Source organism: Athene noctua, chromosome 4 (genome assembly GCF_965140245.1).
Source record: "Athene noctua chromosome 4, bAthNoc1.hap1.1, whole genome shotgun sequence".
NCBI lineage: Eukaryota > Metazoa > Chordata > Aves > Strigiformes > Strigidae > Athene > Athene noctua.
In genome coordinates this window covers 901,088-916,282 of record NC_134040.1, presented here as the reverse complement: position 1 = coordinate 916,282, position 15,195 = coordinate 901,088, and the positions used below count along the sequence as shown (strand labels likewise).

At 54.7% G+C, this 15,195-nt stretch overlaps 1 protein-coding gene across 13 annotated transcripts in view; it reads right to left on the bottom strand.

Moving 5' to 3' along the window:
• DYSF (dysferlin) overlaps positions 1-15,195 on the bottom strand; it is a 101,857-nt gene that overhangs the window by 50,308 nt on the left and 36,354 nt on the right. For 8 of the 13 annotated variants that reach the window (XR_012633521.1, XR_012633520.1, XM_074904214.1 and 5 more), the window contains 9 exons: positions 13,641-13,822; positions 12,615-12,755; positions 11,340-11,369; positions 10,734-10,760; positions 9,855-9,896; positions 6,810-6,911; positions 6,121-6,282; positions 5,767-5,932; positions 5,357-5,430 (listed from right to left, as the gene is read on the bottom strand). Coding sequence is in view for 11 of the 13 variants with exons in the window: in XM_074904214.1 (XP_074760315.1) it covers positions 5,357-5,430; positions 5,767-5,932; positions 6,121-6,282; positions 6,810-6,911; positions 9,855-9,896; positions 10,734-10,760; positions 11,340-11,369; positions 12,615-12,755; positions 13,641-13,822 (926 nt within the window). In the remaining 2 variants the exon portion in view is untranslated. Of the gene's footprint in view, positions 1-5,356; positions 5,431-5,766; positions 5,933-6,120; positions 6,283-6,809; positions 6,912-9,854; positions 9,897-10,733; positions 10,761-11,334; positions 11,370-12,614; positions 12,756-13,640; positions 13,823-15,195 lie in introns of all 13 variants that reach the window. The other 5 variants (XM_074904222.1, XM_074904224.1, XM_074904220.1 and 2 more) reach the window with 2 other exon arrangements.

Below are 15,195 nucleotides of genomic sequence, written 5' to 3'. Positions count from 1 at the left end.
AGCCGGGGACGTGCGTTTCCTTACAGACAGGCCTACTTCTGCACATCCCAGCCAAAAGCTGACCCAGAAGCAAGTATCAAGAAGGAAAAGAAACCGAGGATCACCTGCAGGCAACGCTCAGAGAGCGCTTTAGAACAGGCAGCCCATGGGACAAGCCTTGGGGATCTCGCAGAGGATCAGCTGTCACCAACTTCTCCAAACCAGCACCAACCAGGACCGCGGCTCCCTCCCCAACGGGCCTCAGCCCAGGATGCTCCGTGCCCACGGTTCCGGCAGCACCAAGAGAGGGACCAAAGCTGCTGCAGGAAGATGTGTCTTCCCCCACCGGCAGCCCCAAACCCAGTAACTGCTCTCCTTGCTCTGCAGCATCTCCAGGGTGGTGACAGGTCCTCCACCCGGAAGCAGTGGCAGAGAAACACTGAGGAGCTGGCTGCCAACAGCCCTCTGTTCCCTGACAGGGGCCCCATTTTCTAATTATCACCTTCCAAAAATGCTTCTTTTGCCTCCAGGTCAGTAGGAAACCTCATTTCCTCCTGCCAGAAGAGAGCCTGGCCACCAGGGCCACCAAGGGCCATCTCCGGGTTGCAGAGCTCTAACTCTAGCAGAGTCACATCCCTGGTGCTGGGGGCACACGAGGTTCCTGGGATGGATCCCAGCCTGCTGTGGACATGACAGCGGGCCTGATTTTCCAAGCAAGTAGTGGAGAGCCAGCTGTACCAAAGGTGAAACATTGATCCGTGTACCCCTCATGGTGTATGGGTCTCCGTCGGGACAAGGAGCACCCCAAAGTCTCGAGGAAGAACCTCAGAGCCAGGGAAAGAGCGTTTTTCCATGAATTTGGGTAGAAAGCACACAAATTTCTGAAGAAGGGGGAGTGGTGGAGTATAATTCAGACAAAAGATAGACAGATCTGCATCTGGCACGTCATCAGAAGTGCCTGCAGCTTCTGCCAGGGCACTCAGATATTGCACTGACCTTAAAAACTGGTAATGAGCAGAACGTGTGTTTGGACAAGAGCGTCCGGAGCAAAGCTTTGGAGAGGCTGGGAGCTGGAGGCACTGCTACTTTCCTTCCTCCCATCACAACCTGCCCACGGGGAATCCACCAGCCCGGCCCTGAGTGAGTGCAGGCAGCTGAAAGGGTCCCCTTGGCCCTCGGCGTGGCTCTCCCTCACCCGGCTGCTGCCTGGAGCTGCGCGGGGTGGGAGGGAGGGGACGGGGGGAGCAAGGCCAGATCCTGTGGCGCCTGCGGTGACCGGGTGTGGCTCGCGAAGCAACGCTTTCCCCACGACGCACCACCACATCTGAGGAGGGGATTAATTCTTGTTTGCAATTTAAACAGCCCCACCGTGCCAGGGCACCGCGTACACACAATAACAGAGCCTTCGGCCTCGCTCCAAATTAGCCTAATGAGGAGCAGGTTTTGAGACAGGCTCGGAGGAGAAGCAGGCTGCCCCTCTCCTCCCACCTCTCCCGTCACCTTCTGCCACCTCTGACCACTCCACAGACGTGACCAACACCTAGCACAGTGCTGAGCTGCGTGTGCAAGAGTTCCCTGCACACCACGATCCTGCTCTGCCTCCTAAACTACCCAAAACCCCTGCCCAGCTGCCTTCACCTCTGGGCCAGCATCTCTAAGAGGTTCCCCAGCGATGGACGGTGCCAAAACACCACCTCAGCACTGATGGAGGTCCCTAAAATGCAGGTGCCCACACATCTACCCAGCACCTATGATCTCTGCCTTGCACACCCCATGCCAGCAACAAGCATTTCCACAGTTAACTCTGGTCAAAAGATGGGGGGGGGGGGAAAAAGCTTCGAAGGACAATTTCTCATTTTCTTTTCCAAACTAACTGCAGTAGAAAAGGTGGAAGCCAAAAGAAATTTGAAATTCTGACATTTTTTGGAGCACAAATGTAAGAAGAAGAGCCCTGGGTTTCTCTTTCTTGCCTTGCCCTCACCTCCAGGTGCAACAAAACCTGGGAAAAACAGGGAACTGGTGGATGGGTCCCGGGGGGAAGCACTGAAAGTGAATGAAGTGCTGCAAAATTAACATGAAAAACGGGTCTTGGTTTTTCACCGTTACAAAGTGCCCAAAGAAAAGAAAAAATCTGTAAAAGAAGCAGCCTTTTGATTAAAAAGCCATGGCAATCTGATCAGAGCCCTTCAAGCAACATTGGGCAGAGGCAGAGGCCAGGCAGGGAGTCCCCCCAACCTGCACCAAAGTGTGGGGACACCCCAGGGTGCTCCCTCCATCCTGCCTGTACAGCAAAACCAGAGGAAATGGTGCAAACTGGGAGCCCCACCAGCCCCGTAGAGCATGAACATCCAAGAGAACCTTGGCCAGGCACCTCCAGCACCGGTTCAGAGGACCCTGACCCCACGCCAGCCCCGAGCCGAGGTCCCATGGTGGCCGCAGCCCCCTCACCGCACCCAGCAGAGCCGTCGCCCGCGGCTCTCATAAAGGATATTTATGGGAGGAATCTTTCCCTCAAAAAAGCAGCCACCGAGTTAATAAACCGCTGGCAAAACAAAGCAGGGGAATTTCCATTAAGCAGAGTAAAAGGGTAATTAGTGACGCGGGCTGCAAGCGCCCTGCATCACCCAGCCAGGGCCGGTGCTGAGCGCAATCCCCGGCCGCTCAGACTCCCAGCAAGAAAGCAAATTTGGGTCAAAACACTGCGTTCCCAGAGGGAATTGCTTTTGCCTCTTGTTTTCTCCACCAAAGTCACGGGACAAGAAGCAGGAGCGACTGCGGGTCTGGACCCTGCTGAAGGCGCAGAAAAATCAGGGGTGGGAAAGGTGCTGGCAGATGGAGGTCAGAGGAAAGGAAATGTTTTAGGAAATCAGTTGCGTTTAACAAATGGTTTTGCCCTCAGAAAAAGGCAGCGGAGGACCAGCGTGGGGGAGGTTGTTCTGATGCCCTCCAAGAGCAGTCTTGCACACTGGAAGTGCTGCAGGTTGTTGTTTTGCTACACAACACCCTTCTGACTGAAAACTGACCCCCAAAAAATAAATAAATAAAGGGGGAGAATCTAAACTGTCGATGTCTGAATATGTCCAAAAAAAAAAAAAAATTTAGTCAAACTAATTTGAAATTCGGGTAGATTTTTCTTTTTAAAAAATAAGAAATGATCCCTTCGCAACTTGCTGGCGTTGCAGATGCCAAACCAGGCCACCCATTGCTGCCCCATCTGTGGCCGTGGGTCAGGAGGGGGCCAGCAAAACTCCTGTTGGGGGTCTTAGCCCACTGTCTCTGCAGAGGGCCTTGCAGCAAAGGGACATGAGATGCACAGAAGCATCATGAGATAAATCAGAGATAAAGGCATGACCTGCACCCCAGCCCTCCTACGCACATTGTCCCTTCAGTTTTCTCCCAACTGTTTTCTGAACTAGGCTAGAAAAAGGGGATTTTTTATTTGCAGAAGTGAAGGTTCCTGTTCCAAGACTCATTTTGGTGTGTTTTGTACAGACATGCTCCAGTTACTTTACTGATACAAGATGAAGCACAATTGTAAATTATTAAGACAAATCCGCAGATGGCAAGCAAACAGAAAGCCGATTAGGTTGTCAGTAATATTTTCTGTCCGGAGTTGCTTTTCTCCTTTCGACGACACTATTTCACTTGGGCCAATATTTTTAAACTCCACTGTCCAGTTCCTAATTGATACTGAAGAACCTCGAGACAAGCTGCCAGTGTCCCAGGGAGCTGAGCATCCCAACGTCCCTCCTCGTGGGGAACCCGAAAGCCAGCTCTCGCTGCAGGGACCGCGGGTGACCTTGCCTGAGAGCACCAACCTGGATCTCATCAGTGCTTGGGATAGGTAGGCATGAGCAGGGCCAGCTGCAGGCAAGACCACAACGGGCTGGAGTCCCACACCCACAGCTTTTGCCGAGTGCTGGACAAAACCTTGATTTTTTTTTTCCTTACTCCAAAGCCTGAAAGCCTTGAACGGGGCAGAGGTTGCAGCATGCAAGGCACACTCCTGCTCAAGCAATGCCTGCTCAGCCGCAGGGAGGGCTTGCACGGCCCAAACCTAAAGCAGACAGTCTAGCAAGGAGAGAGGCGCAGCTCCAGCTCTGAATCTCCGGGGACAGCCCGGTACTGGGAGCCCAGTCTGAGCCCACCCTGGGACACGACCGCAGATACCTGACAGCACGGATCTGTGGATTGTAAAGTCCTCGTGAACAGAAACACTGAGGGGCCACCATGGAGATGAATAAAGAGCAGAGGCAGCGATGCCCAAATGCTCCATCTTGCTTTTATGGGCAGTGAAAGACAAGGCAAGAGGCTTACCTGAGGGGCAGAGCTCTTAAAGAAAGCTCAGGCTTCTCTAGCCCGGGGTGCCACACAGCACCCACAACCTTTAAAACAGGGAGGAAGGAAATGCCAGCGCATTAAATACACCAAAGGGAACAGGGGACCATGAAAAGCTCCACCAAATGCCTCTGACAACACTTCCAGCTGCCCCCGAGCAGTCAGGCTCACCCACGGACTTGTGCATCACACACGCACACGTCAGCACTCGCAGAGGACACATCTGCTGGTGAAGAAACCCAAGGGCTTATAGAAATATGAAGCACCAGCAGGGCTAGTGTCACCAGTGTGGCCTCACCCACCTATGAGGGACAGCTGAGCCCCCTCAGACTCGTGGCACCGACGAGGTTGCTCCCTGCCACAGCAGCAGCACATCCCTCCCTCCCTGCTAAAGCCCGTAGGGGATATTCTGCAATCAGGGTCCCCACCGTGACCCTCTGCAGAGAAACTGGAGCTGCTGAAAGCAGCGAGTGGGTTTGGGAGCAGCAGAACATCCTGCAAACAAAGAGAAACCCGGGGAGAGGAGACCTGGCCGTGTGGTTGTGGACAACTGAGCCACAGGGAACCTCCGCTTCAGTGTGGCCTGGGGCGAACCGTCCCATCTGCCAGCGCCAGTTCACCCTCTGCGGTGCTGGGGTGAGGCCCCTCAAGGCTGTCAGCTCTTGTCATTCCCAGAGAGCATCCCGCACAGCACAGCCCTACGGGGATGGCCACAGAGCTTCGGTCTCACAGCAAACCACACGTTTGAGGAAGAGACGCTGAAGGGAGGAGCCTGGCATGGAGAGAGTCTGGTGTCTCCCCCCCCCTTCAAAAAGCAAATCCGACACCTCATATTAAACATGGGGGAGAAGGGTGAGTTTGTGGTTGTTCCTTGTGGTGTGGTGGAGGAGAGGGAGTGAAAACAGAGGTGGAAGCTGCGAAAGGAAGGGTACAACCAGACGTGACCCCACATCTGCATTGCTCTCTACCCCTGCCCTGTACCCGCACATGTTCCCCCATATCACACAAAGTAAGAAACAAGGGAATTTTTTTTCCCTACCTGGACAGGAATTAGAGGCTCTTTGTCATCGATGTCAATGAGGACGTCATCCCTGGGCGTGAGGCTCACATCATCTGCAACCAGAGCAAGCAGGAGCATGACCAGGACATCCAGCTGTCAGAAACCCCAAAGCCAAACCACCCTGGGATCAACCTCCAGGACCGATCTCAACCTTGCCCAGAGCCTTCACACCAGCCAAAGCTCATGTTCATGGGGGTTGAACAGCTTGGCCAAGGGACAACCCATCTCACCAACCAACCCCAGAGCTGGACTCCTCCTTGGCACCTCCTGGGCTTTTTGTACCAGACCTACAGCTGGGGTGAGCTAAAAGGGACGCACAGAGCCACTCACAGCTCCTCCAGGGACGGGCAGGGCTGTGCAGCCAGCACGGCCCTCGTGGCAGCACATACCCGAGTGCTCCTGGGGACCGTCCGTCTCCTCTTGGTAGGGGTCACAGTAGAAATCCTCCAGCGAGCGGATGGTGCACTGCCCCACCACGGGCCTTCGGCCAAACGGCCTGTTGTCGATGATTTTGACGATGATGGGGGGGCTGTACAGGCTCTCCTTGGGTAAACGCTGTGGGCAGAGGGGAGGGACCACGTAACCATGCAGGGCAGCTGCTCTGCACCCCCAGAGGGAACCGAGGCTGAGCAGAACAGAATTAGCTTCACCATGAGATGGATTTTTTTATGGGACCTGCAGAGGTCCTTCCCACCCAGCTCTGCTACGACCCCATCGCTGCAGGGTGGGGACCAGGTCCTCACCACTTCCATGAAGAGCACGCAGATGTCAAAGTTGGGGTTCTTCTTGACGTTCTTGATGACACAGGACTGCACGAGCTGGCCCCCACACTCTACCAGCAGGCTGGGCGAGGTGACACTGGCCAGCTGGTAGCTCTTGAGGTTCCTCAGCCCCCAGGCCAGGATCTGAAGGGTGAGGGGAACAGACAGCAAAGACTGAGCCAGAGGTCTGCCTCCAGGCCTCTCACTGAGCTTCTAAGCAAGGGAGGTAAACCTGAGGGTTGGCCCACCATGAAGGAGAGATGAATCAACCACGTGGGACAGCTGGGGCTGGGAGAAGCCAGGTCGTACAGCAAACATTTCTCTGTATGCACCAATACACCAGGTCCACAACCGCTTATCTATTAATGGAGCATCTCTGGTTTGGGCAAATATCATCCTGGTGTGAGGGAGATTGTCCTAAAAACCAAGCGTAGTCCAGGGCTGTGCTCTGCCCTAGAACTCGACTGCTTGGTGAGAATGTTTTCCCAGCAAGTTAACATCTTCTGACAGATAACCCATGAGCAGAACCCGCTCCCAGCACTGGTGGGACTCAGCATCCGCAGAGTCTGCCTTGGATCCCATTTCTGAGCCTCATCCCCCCGTTAGGGACACGCGTTCTGGGTGCGATTCCGCGAGGAGGCGAGCAGCCTCACGCGCTCCCCATCCCTCACCTCGATGGCCGTGCGCTGCAGGACAGGTTTGATTCCTTGGGGCACCATGTAAATGTTGGGCTCCCGCTGGGGCGGGGGGTACGGCAGGTCGGAGTCGGCGGACTGCGGGGAGCAGAGATGCCAAGGGCACATCAGGTCACGTCACAACGGGACAGCAACCCCATCGCCTGCCCCTCCCCACGCTGCGCCCCCCAGAGTCTCCTCTGCAAAACTTATCTTCCCCCACAAGTCCAGGACAGCCTGAGAGGAGGAGATGAGGGCTGGGCAGGGGGGAAGGGGTGAATGTGTTTGCAAACTGCTTCTCTCCCTTTAATCTGACCCTGGAAAAGACCAACATCTACTGCTGAGAGCAACCCCTGAGCCTTTTCAAGGGTCCTAAGAGGGATCTGCCCTGCATCCAGGCTCAGCCTCCTGTAGGGGCTGAGGGGATGAAACCGCATCTACCCCACACCAGGACCACGGTGAGACCGTTCTGCAGAGCGATGAGAGGGGACAAAGCAGCAGCAGGGGGTGAGTTAGTGAAATACAGCTCCTTGAGTTGGACAGAGGGAGATGCTGTGACCAACTCCCAAAAACTGGGAATTTAGTGGTAGCAGCACCATGGGACGGAGAGTCAGCATTGCCCCCGGCTGCAGGAAGGGGCTGTTGTTCCTACTCAGGGCTGCTTATAGCTCTATAAACCATAACCAGCAGCCGCCGAGCCGCCAGCCCCAGCACAGGGCTCAGATAAAGGCGTCCATGCGCAGTGCACACAGAACGTTTCCTTCAGGGCAAGAACAAATCGGGATGGCAGGTGAGGGGTTCAAAATTTGCCTTCACAGAGGAGGAAATCAGGGAGCCAGGCCTCCCCAGCCGCTCGCAGAGGATGGGCTTTGAGCCCTCCCAGCATTCGGGTTCTTCTTGACCTGCACCTTCGAGTTCACAGTCACCAAAAAGGCAGGAATGAAAGCAAAACCTCTAAAAATGCAACCCTCATCCAAGGGCAGTTGGAACCAATTTAGGAGACCAGCATTCTTTTCAGGCTGGAGTATTATTGCATTAAATTAAGTGTGTATATGTATTCCAATTATAGGATTGGTTCAGGTTTATATATGTATGTATATAAATGCCCTACAAAGGGATTTTTCACGGTGGCATGTTAGCTATACTAGACGCTAAGCTTTAATTTTCATTGGCAATTGCTGGTGGCTGGCGAATCAAGCTGCTTGTTAGCGGGAGACTTTCGGTAACTTCATTTTGAGGCAGATATCGGGGTTCCCCCATGGGGCAGCCAGTAAATCTGGGGCAGGCAGTCCTCCCTCCCACGGACCACATGCTCCAGAAGTGGTTAGTGCCGGCAGGGAAAGGGAAGGTTATCTGGGGGGGGGGGAGATGACTAAGGAGAAGGGAGAGGAGCAGAGCATCCCCAGCATCGCTTGGGTGCTCGGCACTTCTGGTAACACACCTCCATAGCCAGAGCCTTAACGTCAGGCTGCTCGGACACTGCACCATCAGCATGAGCTGGTCCTCCCTTGGGGTAGACGAACAGACCAAATGGCCCATGAAGAGCTTTTCTTTGTGACCCTTAACACTTAGGGAACACCAAGCATGGACCGAACCAAGAAGAGTCTCAGTCTGTCCTTGTACAGTGACATATGTTCATTTCCAGCCTTAAATGTGCTTAAATTGCATTTAAATTGCATAATAAAGATTATACAACTTAGTTTATAGAGATTATGCGATTTAGAAGTCACCTAGCCCATCTCCAAACCCCAAGGCAGGCTCAAACTCCACACAGTCCCTGTGAGATGGCTGCACAGTCTGTTCCCAAAATGGGAGGTTTTTTTCCCTAACAGGGCACCTAAATCTTCATCAATGCAAATATCATGTGTTGCATTTATCTATTGTCGTTGGACTAAAGATCATTTCAATCCTTCTGTCTTCTGACAAATCTGTATGGGAAAAGGGGAAAGCCTTGAGGAAAGAGCTCCTGCCTGCCCCCCATCCTCTCCAAGAGCTCCTACCTGCCCCCCATCCTTTCCAAGAGCTCCTACCTGCCCCCCATCCTCTCCAAGAGCTCCTGCCTGCCCCCCATCCTTTCCAAGAGCTCCTGCCTGCCCCCCATCCTCTCCAAGAGCTCCTGCCTGCCCCCCATCCTCTCCAGGTTCAAAAGTGGCTTTGAAAGCCAAGAGTGAATGCTTGGCTTCTAACACTGTCACGTCTTCAGTGAGCACTAGCCATTTCTAAGACCTTCTCAATCCCTGTTGTTTTGCAGTCATTCTCCTGGGTCTCAGCTGAATGTACAAGCATTAAATGTTTCACCAGATGGGACAGAAATGAGCAGTGAGTCCTGGGGATGAGGCAGAAGCAAGGGAGGGATGGGGGTGGTAGCGGAGAACAAGCAATTCCCAGACACAGCTCTCAACCCAGACACAGCAGGCGGGATGGAGGGGACATCCGTGACAAGACCTGTGGGGTCTGCTGGCAGCTGGGATGTTTGAACAAGGGCAAGTCAGAGGGAATCGGGGTGGAAGGGAGCTCTGGAGATCATCTAGTCCAACCCTGACTTTGATACAGGGTTGGAAAAGAGATGAGTGAAAATCAGCACAGATCAGCCCAGTCAAAGCAGTGGCTGGAAACACGTCCAGTCTGAGTGAGCAGCTGGGCCACGTTGTTTCAAGAGGGGCTTAAACCCCAGTGCCTGGAGGGGGTCTGGCCCCAGAAGGCTTACTCCCATTTGCACCAAAGAGAAATGCAGCAGCAGGAGGTTCTGGGGCCAGCCTGGTCGTTCAGACGCATCATGAGCCTGAACGATGCACGTGTGAGCCAGGTTCACCATCAACCTGTTATCTCCTGCTAAGGGCACTGGAGGCCCTGGGCTGGCATCACCCCTTTGGATGCAGCCTCGGGGGGTTGGTCGGGGGGGGGGGGGGCTCCTGCAGGGCAGGTGGGTCAGGCCAGGCCATGTCTGAAGGAGCTGTTGTCTCTGCATCTCTGTTGGGACTTTGCTTGGTTGGCAAAGGCAGAGGAGAAGAGGAGAGTCAAGTGTTTGAGCATAAAAGGTACCCATTGGAGGAGCCCCTCGTAGAACAAGGCAGGGGTGCAGAGCTGTGGAGTGCCCCGTCCAGAAATGGCAGTGACAAGAAATGGAGGAGAAAGAGCAGAGAGATGGTTATGTTTACACAAGCTGATCCAGCTCAGCACGAGCTGAGCACAAAGATGAGCCCCACACCATCAGGAAAGGCTGCTTGGGAGGAAGAAATCCCATCCAACCTTTCATGGAAATGTGGCCAGGCTCTTTGTATGCCCCAGGTCCCTCCTCGCTCATCTCCCCGGGTTTGGGGTTAAGTGGCTCCCAGGGCCACCACAACACTCAGGCAGATGTGCCCCTTGTTCCCCTCCCTGCCTCGTGTTGTCCAAGACACCAGCCAGCCCTGGCACCGCTTGGTTCAGCCTGTGACCTGCCCTGTAGGACACACAAGGTCTGGAAAGCAGCTCTGACATGTTGCCCAAGCAGCAGCTTGGGATCCTGATGAGATTATTTATTTCCCTCAGAGCTACTGGAACAGCCCAGCACGTGCCCCGGCTCACAGCAAATTCCCCGTGAAAAGTTGCAAACTTTTCAACCGGGATTTCAGCTGAGGTCCAGCCAAAGATCAGCCCAGCATTTCGGTTTTGGCATGCTTTGTTTGGAAGGGTTGAACACCAGCAGACCTCATGCACACACATCCCACAAAGGTTAAACGTTACCCGACATGCCCTGTCATCGGGAACACCTGCTGGGTTAAGCACGGAGCCCATCTCCCCTGTCCTGCTGGTGATCGCTCATGTTACTAAAATCCTGATGTTATTGGCTTGACTCATCCGAAAAGAAGTGGCTGCCCCACAGAGGCACAATTTTAACAATTTCCAAGATGAAGAGACAACTAAATCTTACAGACTCACCTCATCCAGACTGGAGGACAGCTCACTCTGGAGGAGAGAAGGGAAGCAGAGTCAGAGCAATTCTCATCCATAAACCCATCCTAAGGCATCCAAGGATGCTTTCCACGTTCCTGCACACCACCACCCCCAGGCTTGAGAAGAAATCAATGCAGGTGACTTAAAACCATTTAAAATCCAGCATCAGTTAATGGCCTTGCTAAGCCAGGTTGTAGGGAAGGAAATGTGCTGGAGGCGTAGGAAGCACAGCCCCTCGCAGTGGGAACGCTGAAATTATCGCAGGGCAGGAGGGTTACGGTGTGTTTGACACCTGAGGAATTATATCCGAAATGGGGCACCCCTGTTTTAGAGGTCAAAAGTGAGCTGCCCCACTCCCTCCAGCTCTCTTTACCATCCACTGAAGGAAACTGGCATCTCTACATGGGGATTCCTTCACCCTAAAATAACAGGATGGACACACTGCCTGCAGAAGCAGGGCTGCAGACAGAATCCACTGCAAATCTCTGCAAGAGCCGCTGATGGTGCTGGGACCCCACAGCTCTGTAGGGGTACAGAGGGGATGGTTTGAGGGACACGGCCTAGGAACTGCGAACAGGGTCATGGCATTACCTCGAAGCCGGGGATGTGATGGACAGCTGGCTGCGGAGAAAAAAACACACACTTTGCGTTTGCACTTCTGGTGCCAACTCAGCTTTATCTGGTAGAGAAACGTCAGCCCTCTCGTAGCTGCACGCTGCCCCCCTCACCCCCAGTGCTGGGCTCCAAAAAGCCTGGGCACGAGTGCAGGGCTCTCCTCCCAACAAGGAGGCACGAGCAGAGCCTCAAATCCATGTGGCTGCTTTGTGCTAGAACCAAACAGGGTCCTTGGAGAGAACTTCCCTCTCCAAGATCTTCCCCACCCGGTTCAGTAACATCTGAGCAAGGTGAGGAGGAAGAAGAGGCTGCACGGAGGCTCACTCCCTCATCCCGAGAGCAGAGACGTCTCCTGGCCCCCACCCAGCAGCCCTCGCTGGTGCAGTAGGTTTGCACCCCCCGCTCCCACCCCGGCAGCTGCGGCAGCAGGCACAGCACCCTCCGGGACCAGAGCTGGGACCCACATCGGAGAGGGAGGAGGGAGCTGCGGGACCCTCGTTCCCAATTAGCACCTCGGGGCTGGGAGGGAGGAATGGGGCAGAGAGATTCAGCCTCCCAGTCCATCCACTTTCCCTGGAACTGAGGCACATCTGGGCTGCAGCCGGGCACCTCGGCCAGTGGAAAAGCCAGAGATGAGAGAGGCGAGGGGGTAGTGCATGCAGGGGGAGAGCGATGGTGGGCAAGCACAGGGGAGCACGCTGGGGCATGATGAGGAGTCTCTCCTGCCCGGGCTGGCTCAAAGCACAGCCTCCTGCCCCCGTGGCTCGTTACACGAACGGCCAGCACTGAGCACAGCAGCTTGCTGCAGGAGTAACCGCCCGCTTTGGCTCTCATAAACCCCCTCCAGAGTCTAACTCGGAGCAAAGGGCAGTGACCTGGGGCCAAATGCACCAGGCTCTTCCCGCAGTGCAAAGATGCTGAGGCTTGGAGCTCAGCACCACAGCCGGCCAGGCTGGCAGGGTGAGTGGTGCCTCCCGAGCTGGTACCCAGCAGCCCAAGCTGGGCTGGCCCCAAGCCCCTTTCCCTTGGCCTTGCTGAAGCCTCCCATCGCACGGCAGGGGTGCACCAGCACCGAGCACCGCAGCCAGGTCTGCCCGGAGCAGCTGTCCTCGGGAAACAGAGGCCAGGCAGCCGGAGAGGTGCTGAGCCCAGGCGGGCACAGCTCAGCGCTGAGCAGAGGTTGGATCCTGCCGGGTGCTGGGAGGCTCCAAGGGAAGAAGCTAGCAATTAGAGACAGGACAGGCAGCTCACCTTCTCCCTCTGAATCAGCTCGAAGGCAGCCAGCAGCTCCCCAACGTTTCTGTTCGCCTTGATGACCGGGTGCCAGGAGAGCCGCGGCGAGCGTGCCAGGCTGGGCTTGCAAATGCAGCGCCCCATGAACTCATCCGCGCCCTGGAAGGCAATCACAGGCACGAGGAGCTTTCCTCCCACCCCACTTCCCGGTGGAGTCCGTCACCACGCACCCGCATCTCATCTGAGACCCCGTCACTCAGAAATCAGGCTCAATGTCTGAACCATTATGGGACCAGTTCAGAAAAAAAGATGGTCTGGACGCCCATATAGACTCAAGCTTTCAAACTCCTCCCTGTAACTACTAGAACTAGAAATACACTCTTTTGTATGCATTTTGGCTTAAACAGGAGGTGGAATCCCTACGGTACCACACGATTTCCAGAGCAGGAGCTCCAAGCACAGCATTAAGTATCAGCAGCTCTTAAAAAGCCCATGTACTGCTCTGCCATGGGGTCTTCAGTCGCCTTTGCTGCTTCCTGATGGTGCCTGTTGGAGGAGGGAGGGCAGAAAGTGCACAAGAAGCTCCTGAGACGTATTCTATGTGGTTTTCACTCACACACTGCTCTTACTTGCTCTTGGGACAAGCTACAGCCCAGTTTTCCTAGGAGGGACTCGAGGTTCTCTCACCAGCCCCCGCAGGTGCCATCACTACCTCTGGATACCTTTGGGCAGCTCAGCAAACGACAGTGGGTGTTCCTCTACTTGTGCGACTGCTTTAAACCTTGTCCCAAGCTTTTTCCACAAGGAAATACAGTTAATGCGGCCACTCTGCACAAAGTGATGTAGATGCAGCTTTGACAAGTAGAGCGGGGCCACCAAGGACGTCACAGCAGAGCCGTTTGCTGAATTTTTATCTTCTGAGTGTCCAGCTCGACGTCTGAGCCACCCCGAGATGTTACAGCATTGCACTCCAGAAAGCAGGACGATGCCATCTGCTCGTCCCACCCACCCCATGAAGGCCCAGCTCATGGTGTGCTGACTTACGTAGGTGTCATGGTCATATATTTCCACCACGATGCTGGGAGGGGAGTCAGATACGTTCTGGGGGTCCCCAAAGATCTCTATCTCGTAGAAGATGAGTGTCTGGTCCCAGGTGGGGTTCAAGGTGTTCTTGATCACCACCGTCTTCTGGCTTTGGTGGAGGAAGGAGACAATGGCATAAGGATCTGCAAGGGATGTTAGACAAGAGGCAAAGGATGAATTAGAGCTGCGGGTCTCGGAAGGAGAAAGCAATTCATAGTCGTTCAAGGGCCAGCAGGCTGTGCAGGGAAGGCTGTGGACAGGCTGAAGGAGCTCTGGGTCTCTTAGGAACAGCAATGACATTCCCACCCTGATCCCAGCAACTCCAGCGGAGAAGAGAATGAGGCCAAGCTCTCCCACACTTACCCCAGTTGTCTTCCAGTGACTTGCCCTGGCTCCCTTGAACCCACCACATCCTCCAGTGAGGACTCAAAGCCACATGAAGAACCATCTTCTCAGGGCTTTTTGCAGTACCCAGCTCCCTCTGCCGCTGAGACTCCCCATCTCTTGCGTTAGGAGAGGAGGAGCAGTCCACCCCGCCCACCTCACTGACACTGAGGGTTCTGCAGGTTTCTATCACGCCAACCCTAAAACACCTTTTTCAAGCTGAAGACTCTCGGCCTATGGAGTTATTCCTCATAAAGGTCCAATCCAGATCCCTGCTCGTTCCACCCTTTTCGGGACAAGACAGCCACAGCAGCCCACACAGCTTAGCTGTCTGTCTATGCAGAGACCTTCCTCCTTATCCCACAGCAGCCTCCTTTCCTTAAAAACCTCCGATGAAGGATTTTTTTGCCAAAAACTTTTTGAGGTTACATGAGACCATGTTAACTCGAGCAACCTCTGGCTTGTGATAGCTCCAGCTGGTGACCTTCCCTGGCCACATCTCCCAGCACTCCACCTCTGTAACATCAGACATTTCATCGCTGTCTGACTTGATCTGTCCTGGTCCAGGTTATCCTCATGACTCCTCACCCTGTCCACCAGCACAAACGGATCACCTCTTGCCCTAAGGTGTGGGGTTTTCTCCCAAAAGGGTGAGCGTTTCCATAGTGATAACACAGACATCTCCCAGCTCAGCAGAGAGCACAGACCCTTTCCATGATGCACCCAGACTTTCCTGGGGCGATGCAGGAGGGACCAGCACTGCACATGTGGGTGCGCAGTGATTTCAGGTCCGCCCATGCTGTGAAGACCGGACCATGAAGAAGGTGGCTGGGGTGTTACTGCCTCCTTCCTGGGGTCTTTAACATCTCCAGAAGGGACAGGAGCTGAGGATGCAGCCAGCAACTGGCCGGAGTCATCCTCGCATCCCCCTTGCACAAGCTTTTGTAACATCCATGTCTTGGGGAGGGTTTGGGGTTCCCAGCACTCTGGGTTACCCCACCCAGTCCCCAGCGGCCACACCAGATGCCTCTGGGTCTCCCTGGGGGCTGCTGCACCACCTCTGCCAGCCCCACACAGACGTCAGGTACTCCAGGGTCTCGGCAGACCCTGTACTTAGGCACTGAGCTGGGAC